At 41.3% G+C, this 16,642-nt stretch overlaps 1 protein-coding gene across 1 annotated transcript in view; it reads left to right on the forward strand.

Moving 5' to 3' along the window:
• Positions 1-16,642, forward strand: part of Vps13b (vacuolar protein sorting 13 homolog B) — a 408,041-nt gene that overhangs the window by 321,956 nt on the left and 69,443 nt on the right. The window contains exons 40-43 of the mRNA XM_051202586.1: positions 3,329-3,525; positions 9,110-9,291; positions 10,229-10,578; positions 15,691-15,852. Coding sequence (XP_051058543.1) covers positions 3,329-3,525; positions 9,110-9,291; positions 10,229-10,578; positions 15,691-15,852 — 891 coding nt within the window. The remainder of the gene's footprint in view (positions 1-3,328; positions 3,526-9,109; positions 9,292-10,228; positions 10,579-15,690; positions 15,853-16,642) is intronic.

Below are 16,642 nucleotides of genomic sequence, written 5' to 3' on the forward strand. Positions count from 1 at the left end.
AGTGATTGATGGGGGAGGGCCCAGCCCATTGTGGGTAGTGCCATTCCTGGGCTGCTGGTCCTGAGCTCCATAAGAAAACAGGCTGAGGAAGCCATGGGGAACAAGCCATTAATCAACACCCCTCCATAGCCTCTGCATCAGCACCTGTCTCTAGGTTCCTGCCCTGTGTGAGTTCTTGTCCTGACTTCCCTCAGTGACAGCCTACAATGTGAAAGTGTAAAACAAATAAACCTCCCCAAATTTCTTTTGATCATGGTGTTTCATCACAGCAATAGTAACCCTAAGACACTGTCTAAGCCTCAGGACCTGAAAAGCCAGTGTAGCAGCCTTCACCTATAATCTCTGTGCTGGAAGGCAGAGATGAGAGGAACCCCGATGACCAGCCAGTGAGGGAGACAATTGATGCTGATCTCCGTTCTGTGTGTGTGTGTGTGTGTGTGTGTGTGTGTGTGTTCCTGAACTTCATTGTAGGCAGAAGTAAAAGCATGTTCCTGCTAAAGGATTAAACATACTCATTAAGGAAGGAAAGGTTTACTTAGGAAGGTTTTGGAGGTTTTTTGTTGTTGTTGTTTTTGTTGTTTTTTGTTTGTTTGGTTTTTTTAGCTTATTATGACCTCAAAACTGCTTTAAATATGAAAAACAAATTGTAAAGTACGTTATCCTTTTTTCCGTCTGAGTCTGGGATAGTTTATAGAGTTAAGAAGTATGCTAGAGACATGGACTCGGAATAGAGATGACACAAGAGTCAGCGCCAGCTCTGCGGATGGCAACTGGGAATGCTTGCAAGAGAGGAGACACATCTTAGTCCAGCACTTTTTTTTTTTTTAAGACAAATAGGGTTAACCCACATGTTATCATTCTAAAACTAAAATTTTCAGTTTACTAACACATCCATGTATCTTCTGTGTATATGGATACTTGTTACTCAGTTTGGTCTTTGTAACTAATCTACTCTGTAAATTTACAACATAGATATTTGAGTTGTTTCCACTTTTCCTAATAATACTGTTGAAATACATTTGCAAACACATAATATACATAACAGAGACACGCATGTACATATATATGCTCTCTTACATTGCAGTAAGTGTTGCTGGCGGTTCTTATCCTGCCAGGTCCCACTGCTTCAGCCCCAAATGAACACATGGACGCTGTATTAATTATGAATTATGTTGGTTGATGGGTTGGGCTTCTTATTGGCTAGCTGTCTCTAAATTATTAACTCATATCTGTTAATCTATGTATTGCCACTAGGCTGTGGCTTACCGGTAAGCCAGCATGTTACTCCTCCTCCTGTAGCATGGCATCTGCAGCATGGCATCTCGACCTCTGCCTCTCTCCCCAGCGTTCTCCTTTTCCCTAGCCCTGTCTGTCTGTCTGCCGGGCCAATCAGTCTTTTATTATCAACCAATAATAGAAGCATTTATACAGAAGAACATCCTCCATCAAGTAAAATAGCCTTAGAAATAAACTAAAAGAAATAAGCACTTAATTCATAATGTCTAGGAATGTTTTTCCCACATATCTATGCAAAAAACTGGAACAGTCAATCTTCTTAAGCTGCTAGATTAATGAATACATTGTTTCATTGTTACATATTTGCTTAAATTAGACTTTCTTGAATATTACTAAAGTTTGGCAGCTTTTCATGTCTATGGCTAGTTTTATTTGTTCTGTGAAGTAGTTACTGTTGAGATCAGTGCTTTAGCCTGTGCAAACTGGGTGTTTCATGGGTGCTATGGATCACATCCAACTCCTAAGTCAGAAACCAAAGGCTGGGTTAGCATCACACTAGTGGACAGCCCGGCAGACAGTGTGAGCATCTTCACATTTGTGTTGGTTCCCCTTGCTTTCTAACACGGGCTATGCAGAAGGCCTGGGGATGCTGTTCTGCAGTGGACACTGGGTACAGCTGAGGTTGTGGAGCTAGAGTAGTGTGTGTCTTTAAGACACACATGTGTTCTTCCATATGCTTGGCCTATAAGAGCTCTCTCCTGTCCGAACAAAGAGCACCTGATCTCTCATTGGGTCTTACCTGTCTTTCCCTGTCTGCTCTTTTCGTATTTGACTGTTACCAATGATGTTTTTTGCCTGATTGCTGAATTTTGTTGTGTACCTAGCAATACTTGGCTGTTTCATAATCGAAATGTAGAAGCTTTCTTTTCTCTTATGCTTTCGCTCTGTGGTCTTTACTGGTTTGATCCTGTATTTACTTTTGTTAGAGCAATGATGTGGGGTCTCATTTGGGTTTGTCCTTACATTTCCATTTTCCATCTTTACACTGCGTGTCTGCAAGTGTGATCTTCCTTCATCGGTACCAGCCGCACACTGCTCTGCTGTTCATTCCCTTTAATCTGTTTGTATCTTCACTCAGGCCTTAGCTTTTGAATATGGTAGTTTTAGGAAAATATGTATAGAATTTGTTCTCCATTACCTATGGGTATTTTTACTATTGAGTGACTTTTAATGAGTCTTCTAAAGTAACAAGGTTAATTTAACTGAAAAGGGTATATCCTACAACATTCTTTTAGATCTTTATCTCCTTTTTTAATGTATTTTTTTTTATTTTACATATCGATCCCAGTTCCCCCTCCCTCCCTCTCTTCCACCTCCCACGCCCCCGACCCCCTCCCATCCCATTCCTCACACAGACAGTCCACATGTAGGGTGAGGCCTTCCCGGAGGGGTCATCTAAATCTGTCAAGTCATTTGGAGTAGGGACTAGGCCCTCCCTCCTGTTTCTTGCTAAGGGAGTATCCCTCCATAGGGGATGTGCCTGCAAGGTCCTTTTGTGCACCAGGGATAAATCCTGGTTCCAATGTCAGGGGTCCCTTAGACTGCCCAGGCCTTCTAACTGAGACCCACGTTCAGGAGGCCTGAGTCAGTCCAATGCTGGATTCCCAACTATGAGTCTGGGGGCCCATTAGCACCCCTTGTTCAAGTCAGCTGTCTCTGGGTTTCTGTAGCCTGGTCTTGTCCTCCCTCTCTGCATCTGGATAGATCTTTATGTTCTTATCACATGGTAAGGTCATAACTTCTCTGAGGGTTTAATTTGCATTTCAGAGAGTACAGAGTATAGTTTTAATTTTATTATTTCTTAATCTCATTTATTTTATGTGTCTGGTTGTTTTGCCTACATGTGTATCTATGCATCATGTGCATGTGTACCCTCAAAGGTCAGAAAGGGGTGAAGTTACAGACGGTTGTGAGCTGCCATGTTGGTGCTGGAGATAAAGCCTGTATCCTCTGCTAGAGCACTGAACTATCCCTCCAGCCCCATAGTTTCTCATTTATAACTTCTCATTTTTTTTTCTTTATTTTCCTATAGGTCCCATGTAGTTTAGAATACTGGGATGAACTCCAGAAGGTTTTTGTTGCATTTCGAGAATTCAGCCTGTCTGAAAGCAAAGTCTGTGAACTGCAGTTGCCAGATGTCAATCTTGTGCGTGACCAGAAGAAACTGGTGTCATCAGATCTGTGGAGAATTGTCCTGAACAACAATCAGAATGCAACAGATGACCAAAGGTAACTCACACAGAGGCAGCTGAGAAAGCCAGTCGTGTTGCACTAGAGAACAGTAGCACACATCGCTCTTTACCATGCCTCTTTACCTAGCCGTAGTGGATAGCTAACAGCCATGTGCCTGAATTAGAGACGAAAAACAAAGAAAAGCTCAGTTCTGCTGTTTGACAGTCTGGGTTTTACTCATAATACAGTCTGAGAAACCTCATGAAAGAACTTGTTGCCTAAATGTAAAATTAAAATAAAGTCAGTCAAACAAAACAATCCATCATCCTGAACTCAAAAATATAGAGAAAATAGCTTAATAGGCTCTGGATGTAGTAATTGGTATGATGAAGATAGACCTGGGGCAGTAAAAGGAACAGGGATGTTCTTTCCAACACACCTAAAATCATGATTGTATTTTGAAAGAAAATGAACAGAAATCAAACAGGAACTTTTCATATAATTCTTTTTCATTTTAAGGTAATCTTAATACTATTAAATTCACAAACATGTTAATTTAATACCCCAACCCTAATTATCTAAGGTGCACATTGCAAACATACAAATGTCCTTCCCATATATCCCGCCCATTCATCATGGTTTTGGAAACAAGAGAATGACATCTCTACCAGCCGTGAACTGTGTGTGCAGTGAGGAGCTGCCGAACTGTCCTCCCAGGGTCTTACTTCAGTCCTCCTCGTGGGTTAGCCTTAGTGCTTTCTGCCTTAGTGCTTGTCCACGCCCTTCCTTTTCTTCTGGGATAACATCCAAACACTAATGGAAGGAAGACATCCCCCACTCCAGTACTTCTCAGATCAAGTGTCGCTTTGTTTTGTGTATGTAACTTTGATTCTGCACATATATAATCATCACAACACAGCACGTTGTGCTGCTTTCTACTTTTGTTGTAAATAGTGGCAAATGATCTTTCTTCTCAAAGTATTTATTTGCATTAATAATCTGTGCTTATTGAAGCAATTACACTGAAGTAACTCTGGTTAGTATTTTAGTCTATAGCCTCACAGTCTCTTTCACTGACTACGGTGTATGTTTCATAATATTTTTTATATTCTACTTCCAGGTTATCTAGGCTCTTTAAAAATAATTACCTTGCACCTAGTAACATATTGTCAGTGAAAATATATGTGAGAAGTAAGGTCCTGATTTTACAAAGAATAAAAGAGCACTGAGCCTCCAGGGGTTTAGTGGTTGTAGAGGAAGATTGCTTTCTCAAAATGGGGGTTACCTCATCATAAACCAGGAGACTTCAGAGAATACGCTGGAGACAGTTAAGCTAATCGCTTAAAGCTGTTTCATTAATAGTATCATGTTAGAAACAATTTCTTGATTTTAATTATGGAATAATGCATTTTGGCCATGGAAAGTTCTCTGGACAAGGTCAGTTCCTCTGCCTCCAAGGCATTCATAAAAGTTCCTATTGGGGTGAGTTTGGCGCTGTCAAAGTGTGAAGTCCTCAGAGGATGGAGATGCATGCAGCCAGTCAAACTCAGGCTCTTTTCCATCGAGCTGTTGACATTGCAATCACAGACCTTTGGTCCTTGCTGGGGAATTTTCACATGATCTAATATTTTGCAATTAATCTTATTTTGAATTGTTTGGGATGAATACCTTCCCAAGTTCAAATTGGTATTAATGAAACTTAATTATAACTGGTTTAAATTTCAACATAATAAATCACTATTAATATTGAACTCAAGCTGGGAAAAAGCAAGTCAGGTCTCCAAATGAAGGCCCATGAGCCAAAGGAAGCTGAGCAGCTGAGGAGATGCTCTGCTCTGAGCTCTGGAAGGACACAGTTAGAGACTGTGTGAGACTTCGAGAGAGTCTCAGATGTTCCGGAGCCTTAGTGCTGTGACTTGCACTTGCGTTGCTGAGGTGGAGGCAGCAAAGTGGACTCTATCATGTAAGGGCAATGAGTATGCAGAGCAACCAAAGAGGAGGTTTCTGCAGAGTCCACTGCCCACTGAGGAGTGAAGAAATGTTTGCCAATGGTATTAGATTTGGAGACAGAAGAATATAATTTGAGGGACTGCCTCAAAAAAAATGTGGCAAGATTGAAACTGTAGAAGTTATGGGAGACAAGCAGAATAGGGAGGGAAATGAGATTTGCTTTTATAACTTTTGGTGGTCACGCTATGGTTGATAAAATTGTCATTTGGAAAGTGAAAATGGCCCTTTCTAACCCAGAGATGTAGTCTGCTGGAGCACAAACAGTCATGGATGTGGGTCATGGAGTAACATTCAGCAGAAGAGGAGGCTGTGGCAGCAGAGATAGTTACAGAGTTGATGATAGTGGATATAATGGTTTTAGAGGTGATGGCAGAAACTGTGCTGGTGGTCCTGGTTATAGTAGTAGAGGTTGTGGTGGTAGATACTAGATAAAATTAACTGGTAGTTGTCCTGGTTATAGTAATAGAGGAAGTTATGGTGGTGGGCCAGCATGGAAACCAGGGTGGTAAGAACTGGTACAGGAGGATATGCTGGTTACAATGAAGGAAGAATTTTGGTGGCGGTAACTATGGTGCTGGTGGAAACTATAATGATGTTTGAAGTTACCATGGACAAGTGCAATCAAATCAGGGTCGCTTTGTGGGGACACTGTTGGTTGAGAAAACTCAGGTGGTCCCTATGATGGTGACTTTGGATCTGGTGACTGAAGTGCAGAAGGTTTTAAAGAAGAGCAGAGAGGGCTACAGTTCTCAGCAGGAGAGAGAGTGGAATTGTCAGGAAAGCTGCAAGCTACTTTGGGACAGTCTCCTAAACACATTAGAGGAACCATAGAAAGCCTGCCACAGCCAGAAATGTCACTGCAGCTTAAGCAGAAAGCCTTTCTTGTTCAGGACTGCCATAATGAGGTGCGCTCCTGAGGCCTCCGTCTGCCTTAGCTCTGTCTACTTCTCTCTTTTCCTTACACCAGGTATATTGGCCTGTAATTATGGCAGTGCTCCCAGGAATCAAAAATAAAGGAACTTTTATAACTTTTCAGTGTTTGAATAGTTCAGTTTTTCTACATTTTAGTATAGAGATTGTAGCAAAATGAAGATGTGAAGGTCTTTTCTTGTGAGTTAGCAAGTAAAGACCATTTTCTATAAATTTTCATAAAGTTATCTATAGAGAAACACTTACTGACTTGAAGTTTAAGAGGACTCTATTCTCCTGTTTCCAAAACCATGATGAATGGGCATGATATATGGGAAGGACATTTGTATGTTTGCAATGTGCACCTTAGATAATTAGGGTTGGGTTATTATTAAGTTAACATGTTTGTGAATTTACTAGTATTAAGGTTGCCTTAAAATGAAAAAATATATCAAAAGTTCCTGTTTGATTTCTGTTCATTTTCTTTTAAAATACAATCATGATTTTAGGTGTGTTGGAAAGAACATCCCTGTCCCATATTTGCATGGCCACATTGGAACTGCTGGCAATAGTTTGGGAGGTAACATGTCTGTTGCTCTCTGCTTGGATTCTGGAAAGGGACATGAGATGTTTTCCACCTCCCACCCTAGCATTCTTAACTGATGATGCGGACCACCGAGTACCTCTAAGCAAAGTCGAGGTACCTGGTTTTACTGTTTTCAAGTTTCATAGCCCAGAGGCCATACACCTTCAGTCACTTCCTTAGCTTAGTTTTTTTTTTTTTTTTTTTTTTTTTTTTTGAAGATTTGTTTTGTTTTGTTTTTTGTTCCTGTACAAGTTTTCAGAGCAAAGAAATAAAAGTCACTCACTAAACCCTTACCCTGTACATTTTGATGGATGAAACCAAGGGTAACTCAAGTGTCACTGCCCAAAATAAGTACAGCACAGCCACTCAGTGCTAGCCTCTCACTCCCCATATCCCGTTTGGATAGTCTCAGGTTCCTGAGAACTCGTGAGTACTCTATGTGTCAACCCAAAACATGGCGCTGTGAGTCACAGTTGGTTCGGAGGCCCTGACTGAAAGAGTTTTAGGATATGAGCTCATATCTGCAAAGCCATGACTATTTTGCGCCAGTTAGCACTTAACAATTTCATTCAAGTCCTAAGTAGATGGCCTGCTGTTACTTTTTCTTTGGCAGTTGAACACTGAGTTCAAGTTTTTACTTGTTTTTTTTTTTTTTTAAGTGCTAAGCAAAACAAGCAATAAAAAGGACAAAGGAAAAAAATAAATCACCATTAAAATATTTTCCAAAAAGGAATATGAATACATTTTATGCGATTTCTAGAAGGAAAACATCAATCCTTTGAAAATGTATCAACATTCCATGCAAGGTCTGGGCTGTAGTCCCATGGTAGAGTGTGCTTAACATACAAGGTCTGGGCTGTAGTTCCCTGGTAGAGTGTGTCTAACATACAAGGTCTGGGCTGTAGTTCCCTGGTAGAGTGTGTCTAACATACAAAGGCCGGGCTGTAGTTCCATGGTAGAGTGTGTCTAACATACAAGGGCCGGGCTGTAGTCCCATGGTAGAGTGTGTCTAACATACAAGGTCTGGGCTGTAGTTCCATGGTAGAGTGTGTCTAACATACAAGGGCCGGGCTGTAGTCCCATGGTAGAGTGTGTCTAACATACAAGGGCCAGGCTGTAGTCCCATGGTAGAGTGTGTCTAACATACAAGGGCCAGGCTATAGTCCCATGATAGAGTGTGCCTAGCATATACAAGGCCCTAGGTTCTCTTTCCAGCACCAAAACAACAAAAACTTGCATGTAAACAGGTATTTTATGGTTAGTGCTGATGTCTCTGTCACAGAATCAAAATGTGAACCAAACTAGAGCACTCTTACAACTAGAGATTTTCTTACCATAATCCTCTCAGTGATTTAAGAAAGACCTGGGCCACCAGTTGGGGGTTGGCTTTGAGAAAGACCTTTAATCTGAGAATTTGATGAGCCATTCAAATATTACTCTTCACATTAGAAACTGCTTGTCACCCATTTCTAGTCACTGGCATAATTCAGGACTTACAGAGGAAAACCTTTCCTTCTCTCTTCCCTGCATCTAGCCCTGACTCTTTGCTTCTATCCCTGGGATGGATGTGTCCTGTTGAAGCCTTTTGCTAATTCCTTTCTGCTGGTGATTGAGCTCAGCAGGAATTTGTCCTTCGCTGTGTACTCCTTCCGTGCACGCTCCAGGGTAGTCACTGTCCATCAGTTCACACTGAAAACTCTGGGCTGATGGTGCACATGTGCTAATCCATTTAGTATTCTTCCGGGATGGACAGAGCAGGGTGGAGGTGGAAATGGTGCCCACAGGGGCCAATGCCAGTGTAGGACCTGGAGTCCAAGAATAACTGCGAGACTGTGTGCTCAGTTTGTGCTTTGTTTTGCCTGGGGAAGGGGGAGGGGTGGGCAGTTCTATGGTTAAATGCTAGACTTTATTGTAGTTTGTATACAGTATCTCATCTGATACTCAAGAAGTAAATGTAATTACTGTTTTCACACCTAAGACTTGGCCAGGTTGAATTAACTTATGAATTACTGCTTGAACTGCTTGATTTTCAAACTAGATAATCTTTTAGTTCATGTTTTGAAGGCCTTGTAGAAAGACGCTATGCTTCTGTGGTATCAGGAAATGAAGGTCACTGAGCCTCTTTTGTTCCCACAGCTCTGCAAGTGAGTCTGGTTCTCAAAGCACCTGCGAGCCACTGGTGACCCCAACAGCCCTGGCTGTTTGCACCAGAGTTGACTCCTGCTTCACGCCCTGGTTTGTCCCGTCTCTTTGCATGTCCTTCCAGTTCGCTCACCTGGAGTTGCATCTTTGCCATCATTTGGACCAGCTTGGCACAGGTATGCCTCACTTCAGCACCAGAGAACATCTACTTAATAGTACCCTGGTACTAAGTGACCCCACACAGTGCCTCACCTTACAGGCAGCAGCAAGGTTACTCTAAAACTGATCTGAAACAACAGGTGTAACCCCTACTCCCCACTGAGTGGCATTGTAGTGACATGTTTTGACGTGTTTCCAGAGAGAACTTTCAAGGAATTTTTTTAACTGCTGATCTTACTGTTATTCCAATTATGATATTTTTTAAAAGACAGACATGTTTTATAGTCTGTATCCTACATTAGTGGGAAATAGATCCCAACAGTACCCGGTGTTTAATCACCTGAGTTCAAGGTGCCTGTTCTGTAAAGGATGGGTACATTCCCATTAAATTACAAGACACATTTTTTTTACACATTTAAAAAGAGTATGAATAAGTTTCCCCCACTTGGCAAAGGTAGGCTGCTATAAATTCCCAGTGTTACTTGGATAATTATTTCCCATGCATTGTGTTCAGTGACAATGCTTTTCTGGTTAATACAGTTTGATTTAGGATTTAGGTTTTCAACCTTCATGTCATGGAAAAGGGGGCGATTAAAGCTGGACATAGCTGCTGTTGAGCACCTTGCCTTCTCAGCAAGAATACCATTTAACTGCCTTCTCCCAAGTTGTGTCTTTGCTGCTTAGACATTTGGGTGGTTGTCTCCTCTGTGACCAAAAATTTTATCTGTAAAGGTGAAAATAACCTTCGAGAAATGTACATTTAAGAGATTTGATTGAACAAAACAATATATTTGCAATTGTCAGATGGTATTTCAAAGTTTTTAATATCTTCTTTAAATTTATGAATGCCAAACACAAAATTCAGGAACAAAGTGAGTCATTTAAAAGTCACCGCATTTGCCTCCTTGAAGGATTGACACATCCTGATTGCTGTTTGTCTTGTTTTCTTAAAAGCTTCACCACAGCACCTACAGCCCTTCATTTCCGATAGAAACGTGCCATCTGAACTAGAGTACATGGTTATTTCCTTCAAAGAACCAAACCTGTATCTTCGCCAGTGGAACAGTGACTCTGTCTGCCATGAGATCCGGATCTCATCTCAGGTGGGCTGCAAACTTCTGGAGTACAGGAACGTCACAATGCAAAGTGTGGTGAAGCCCTTCGGCATCTCTGGGCAGATGGCACTCTCCAATGACGGAGAGCAGAAGGTGCTCGACGGCACTGTGATCATGGACTCTGTGCTTGTGAACTTTGGGCAGCATGCGGTTCATTCCCTAAACACTGCGATTCAAGCTTGGCAGCAGGTATGGACATTCCAGAACAGTTTGCAATCTAACCACGTGTGATCTGTTATCATACACTCGTGTGGTCATTTGTAATTGTAAGTTAAATACACACCAGAAAGTGAAAGAATGAAGAATTGGATGGGCATCACTGTTTGCCGGCCTTCTTTGTTTAGGTAAAGTGGTACAAGTGTTGTCTTTAGAAAACTTTGGTGCGTGAGGGTCCACACACATCAGAGATCACGCCCATCCACTTAATCTGGGTGGAAAGTAACAGCTCCCCAGGAATTTTTCTCAAAGTGCTGTGGCTTTATTTAACAGGAGCTTCAGCTTCGGTATGCACTGGAGTGTCTGGATGCTCATTGCAGAAATGAAGGACTTACAGGAAGCCATCCAGATTCTTAGACGAAAGCATGAATGCACGCGGGGTAGAACCTGGAAATAGAGCATCTAGCCTTTCCCTTTGTTGACATCCTGCCTTTTTGACTCCCTAAAATATTCTTATATTCATAGAGAATTACAGTAACTTTTATAATTATTCTTATGTTTTTATAAGAAATTATTCATATCAAAAAAAAAAAAACCAGGAAGACATATAAACCAAAGCTGAATGCATATTTAAAATGGAGAACTTGCCAGTGTCTGGCAGGATGGAAATAGTCCCACACAGTGTTTGGAGGATAATATATCCAGAGATGCAACAATAAGTAACTTCTACTCTTGTGTTAATTTGCATTGCTACATTGTGTTGCCCTCACATGTGGGCTGAGACATTTGTCCCCATTTTGTGCATGTTCCAAACACTTGTAGAGCTGGCTTCCAGGATGGGTCTTTCTCCTGCACTGACCTCTTCCAGTGGCAGGTACTAATTGCTAGTATGTGCTGGGAGAGACCAGCTTCTATACAAGTTTCCTGGGGACAAGGAAGAGAACGTGAGAGAATTTTTATGGGAATAACTTGAGTGTCTTTATGAAAATGATTTTATAAAATAAATAGTTCTAAATTTAAATTCTCTAACTTAAAATGTTTATGAGAGTTAGTTTTATAAAAATAAAATGTAATGTTCATTTTAGACTCATGAAGACCTACACAAGACTAAGGAATTAATTGCTTGACATGGTACTACAATAGCAAAAGGAAAGAAGATAACACATCTGGTTTACATTTTAAGTCTTTTTTAAGGGCATTCCATGGTTTTCTTGTTGCAAAGGACATGCGTAAAATAAGAGCTAGTGTGATCTAAATCTTTGCAGCTGGTTCAAATAGCAACGTGAAAAAAACTTCCATAGCTCCAATTTCTAGGGGTTTTTTTTTTCATATTTTGAACAATGCATTTAATAAAAAACAAACGTAGAAAATGGAATTCTTGATAGGGCATTTAAACTGAGGATATTTTTGCCTTGGTATCAGAGCTTTATAAGAAGACTCGCATGTAGCTACTACTGCAAAACAGCCTTCAAAATATCAGTTTTCTCCCAGAGAAAAAATTATTCTCCTAGACACAGCTATACACATAAATAAAATATGGTACATAAATATTTAAATGTTTGAAACCACATCAGACTCCAAATGACTGACGGCTAACACAGTGCCTTGCAGGAATATTCCATTAAGCAGAGCCATGTGTCACCCAGCAGATTGCTGACAGGTACACTCTGTGAATTGTTGGTTCTGATTTACACAGGGATTTGGCAATGTTAACATGAGCCACAAGAGGATATGCTTCTGTAATTGTTGCTGTAATTTTCTTGTTTCCTCCCATGTCAAGGGTACTTGCCACCAAGTTTTAGTGTGGTAGGCGTTGAGCCCTGTGTATTCTAAAGTAAATATGAAAGTATACTACTTTGAAATCAGAGGACATTCGGCTTTGAAATGGGCTGATAGAGGCCTATTAACATTCATTATTTCTGTTCTGAATGTAGCTCGTTGTCTTTAGAAAGAAGTTTATTCTAAAACTTTAATTTTAGTGTATGTTTAATAATCCTGACATATAGTATAGTTATTGACAATGAGAAATGAATTTAATAAGTAGAACAAGAGATTTTGGTTCTCCATCTACTTTTTAAAATCAGCTTATTATCAGGCATGAAACAAGTTGCCCTTCATCTTCAGGTCGTAAGTTCAAAATTAACAGACCTTTCCATCGGGTCTCTGCTTTCTGTGGTCATAGAGTGCGTCTCCCTCCCCCCCCCCCCGCCCCCCGCCTCCCAGGTGTGTGCGTGTGTGTCAAATGAGATGGTACTGAAAACCACTTTCTTTTGCTCTCTGTGTCAGCTTTTAAATGAAGGTCACACTTGTTTGTCTCCCTTATTCCAAACGCCATCTCTACTGTGCAGATTCCTGTTCAACATGACATGAACTTGAAATATGAATGAGCTGTCTTTTAACTACAAATCCTTGCAAGCATTCTGGGACTTAGTGAAGATGATGTCACATAAATTAATATACACATTTTTAAATGACAGAATCTAAAGCATCCCAAGAAATGCTGAAGCTTATCATTGTTACAGTAATTCCATAGGTGAAGGAGCAGTTGAGAAACACTTTCCCAAGGCCCTCAAGTATTCTTTAGAAAGATGTAAACAGCCCCTTTGTGTTCTATGATTTACATTTTCCCCCTAAAACCTTCATCAGTTTTTAGGGATGAGGAGGAGAGATATGATTTTTCAACCTCCAGCTGGTAACTTAACCTCCATGTTGAGATTGATCCCAATTCGTTATGAAAACTTAATTTTAACCTCAGGATGCGTAACTGAGTGGGAATTGCAGCCATACCCTTGCCTTCATGTTCGTACTCTTGAATGAAAAGGAGGAAGAAATGTTTACAAGGAGAGCCGTTTATTTTGATTATATAATACCAAGTGGAAAAATCTCATCAGAACGAATCACACACTGTGATTCAGGTTTGATTAAAGCTTTTAGATAAATACATTAAGTAGGATTGGGTAGAGCAGCCTAAATAGTAAGAAAAGAGCTGGAATATTCAGAGAGAAAGATTGCTAAAAAGAAAAGAAAAAAAAAATACCTTCCAAATGAGCATAAAACTGGCAGTTTAAACTTGCTAGGGTGTGGTTCGTCGGAAAACAAACACCGCCTTGTTTTTGATGTTTGTTTCCTAAATGCTTATTGAGTACTCAAGTGTCAGGAATTATGATGAGTATTGGAAGTAAAGTTGTAAAAGATCCAGGTCCTGTCCCTTCCCATAGGCAGTGTAGCATCTGGTAGCAGACAAACTAACAAATCATCCCAGCTGAACCATGGTGTTGTGTCAACATCAAACAGGGAGATCTGGTTGGGCTGTGGGAGGGTCACAGAAAGCTCCTGGCTTTATACACAGGAACCTATGTGGTAGAATACTACAGTTTAAGGGGTGTGACTTTTGTCTATGCTGCATTTGTTTCACTCTGTGAAGCTATGATTCTGAGCCTGTCTAAAGCACCTGATGGTCTAATGAACTGAACAGCCAACAGTGAGACAGGGCATGGATAGGCAGGCAGAACCAGAGTGCCCTTAGAAAATGGAGACTTGAAATAGGAAAAGCTGACATGTGAAACCCAACAGCAGGTGTGGTTTCCGCTCGGGACTAATGGTAAAAGCCACAACGGAGAGCATTAACGGTTGCAAGTATTTGGATCACAGCCAGATTATTGTGCCTGTCAAGCCATGGTCTACACCATAATTAGGAGGTTAAGCAAGAATGGATAGATGGTTGAAAAAGAAGAGGAAGAGGAGGAAGAAAGAAGTAACTGTAGCAGTAGTAGTAGTGTTAATGGTGGTAGTGGTGATTGATGGTGTGGTAGTGATGATGGTGTTAGTGTAACAGTGGTTGTGGTTGTGGTAGTGGTAGTATTGGTAGTGACAGTGGTGGTGTTGGTGGTCTCTGAGGGCATCTGAAAGAATGAGTCCGGTTAAGGTCCCCTTACTAACCCAAACTATAGAACACACACCTTGGGAGTATTCTGCGTGGCTGGCATTGGGTTCTGTTTCCCACAGTTCTTTGCTGATGGAGTTGTGGGTCTGGTCTCTGGATGGCTGGGTACCACCGACGTTCATCCACACACTCCTTGTGCTTCGTGCTTCCCAATCCCTTGTGTCATCCTGCTTCTGAGTTACCACACTCTTCACTTCCCTCCCCTGAGTAAAGAAGCAAACTGTAGGGCATGGCATTCTTTAGTGGACCAGAAACTACCTAGGAACTTTCTTATGTCCTCAAGGTGGTAACTTTTCTCAGTGGTACTTTTTGTTTCCCAAAAAGCATTCAACTGGTTTTTAAACCACAAGCTGGGTGGTAAAGGCAGTGGCAGCCAGTGTTTTGATGTCACAGCAGCCAGTAGGGACTCCTTTGGGCTGAGAAACAGGTATCAGCATAGGAACCTATTACTAATCAGATGCCTTCGCTGTTTAATGGAGCATATTAGCTACTGGGCTATTTGTTGAATGAAGCAGATACTGGGAACTTTTTCAATTCACATTCCTCTTAAAAACTGCAACGTGGCCTTTAAATGGATCCTGGATTTGATCTGTTTTGTATGTTCGGCCTCTTAACAATAGAGGGAAAGTTATGGTTTTATTTATATCTCTCCCTGAGCAAATTTATACACACACACACACACACACACACACACACACACACACACAGACCCTTCCTCCCTCCCACTTAAGGATCCCAGGGTTGTAGGAACCTAAATGATCCTTACTTTCTGTGGGGTACAAACTGTGGCTTTGGTAATTGGCCTTGATTGTAGAGTTTGGAGGGCTGGGAACATGGTAACTCTAGCCTCTGGTTCTTTGCTCAGAAATGTGCACAATCCAGTACAGCACTCTTTATAGCATGGTAATTCATTTTAAGAAATGTTAAATGTTTGTGGGATCCCATTGTTCTTTTCCTCTCCTATGTGTATCATTTATTTTGTAGGAGTATAAATTGAAACACATTCCTGGAACATATGATGTCTTTAAGGTATTTTTGTTGTGCCTATCCTGAAAGTATAGACTATTCTGTATACCAGAGCTAATGACAACAGGTCCTTTTAACATTTGTGTGTTGTAGCAATGGCCACTGGGCAGACAGCTGCCAAACATCTTGCAATTAATCTGATACACACATTGGCTTTCATATTCTTTTTCTTCCAGAACAAATGCCCTGAGGTGGAGGAGTTGGTCTTCAGCCACTTTGTGATCTGTAATGACACACAGGAGACACTGCGGTTTGGCCAGGTGGACACTGATGAGAATATTCTGCTGGCGAGTCTCCATAGTCACCAGTACAGCTGGCGCTCTCACAAATCCCCACAGGTATTTGCAAAGCAGTCTTACAAACAGCCATTGTTCAGGTTGGGGGCTTGTTTATTCTGCATTTATGTGTCTGTGTCCGGTTAGTTCCTGGTGTAGTGTCATCTGCTAGAACCCCGGGAATGTTCAGAGGCCACACTTCCCGGTAAGCGTGGGTGCCACTCAGGAAAGCGAGGCCTCTGCAGCTAACGCACAGAGCTCTGGGTCCTGTGCACCTTCTGAGATTTGGTTTTGGCATCTGCAGCCCCTGATCTGTAGAAGGTGCTGGGTGCTGCTTGGTGTGCATTCTGCATGTTAATCATTGTTTACTCAGATTTCCTCTGTGTGCAGCCTTAGACCAGGTACAGGCTTGTCACTAGTAGCGCAAAGACAGAAGTCACGGTGTGTGACTTCAGGGACTGCTCAGGATCATGCAGCAACGATGATGACAAAATGTGCCCCAGGGAGCACTGAGAAAGACACAGCAAAGGATGTCTGTTTCCCAAGTGGGTTAATTCCGTTTTCCTGTCACTACATGGGCATGATTAGAGAGATGTGCCCTGCAGGGATAGTCTACGGATGAATTAAATGCAAAGATGTGGTCTCGAATGAGAAAAAGAAAGCCTAGGAAGTATTCTCAAGAATAATCTATTTCTACAACTCTGGGTATTAAACTGCTATCTGCTTGTGATTAAAAGTCAGTCATTAGATTAGAGACCACGTTTTCCCATGTGGTCCATAGTTCTGCTCACCCTCAGGCTGCACCTTTCTGCTTTTCTCCTCTGTACCCCAAAGAGCTAGATTCTTATCTTTT

This window comes from Phodopus roborovskii, unplaced genomic scaffold (genome assembly GCF_943737965.1).
Source record: "Phodopus roborovskii unplaced genomic scaffold, PHOROB, whole genome shotgun sequence".
Lineage (NCBI taxonomy): Eukaryota > Metazoa > Chordata > Mammalia > Rodentia > Cricetidae > Phodopus > Phodopus roborovskii.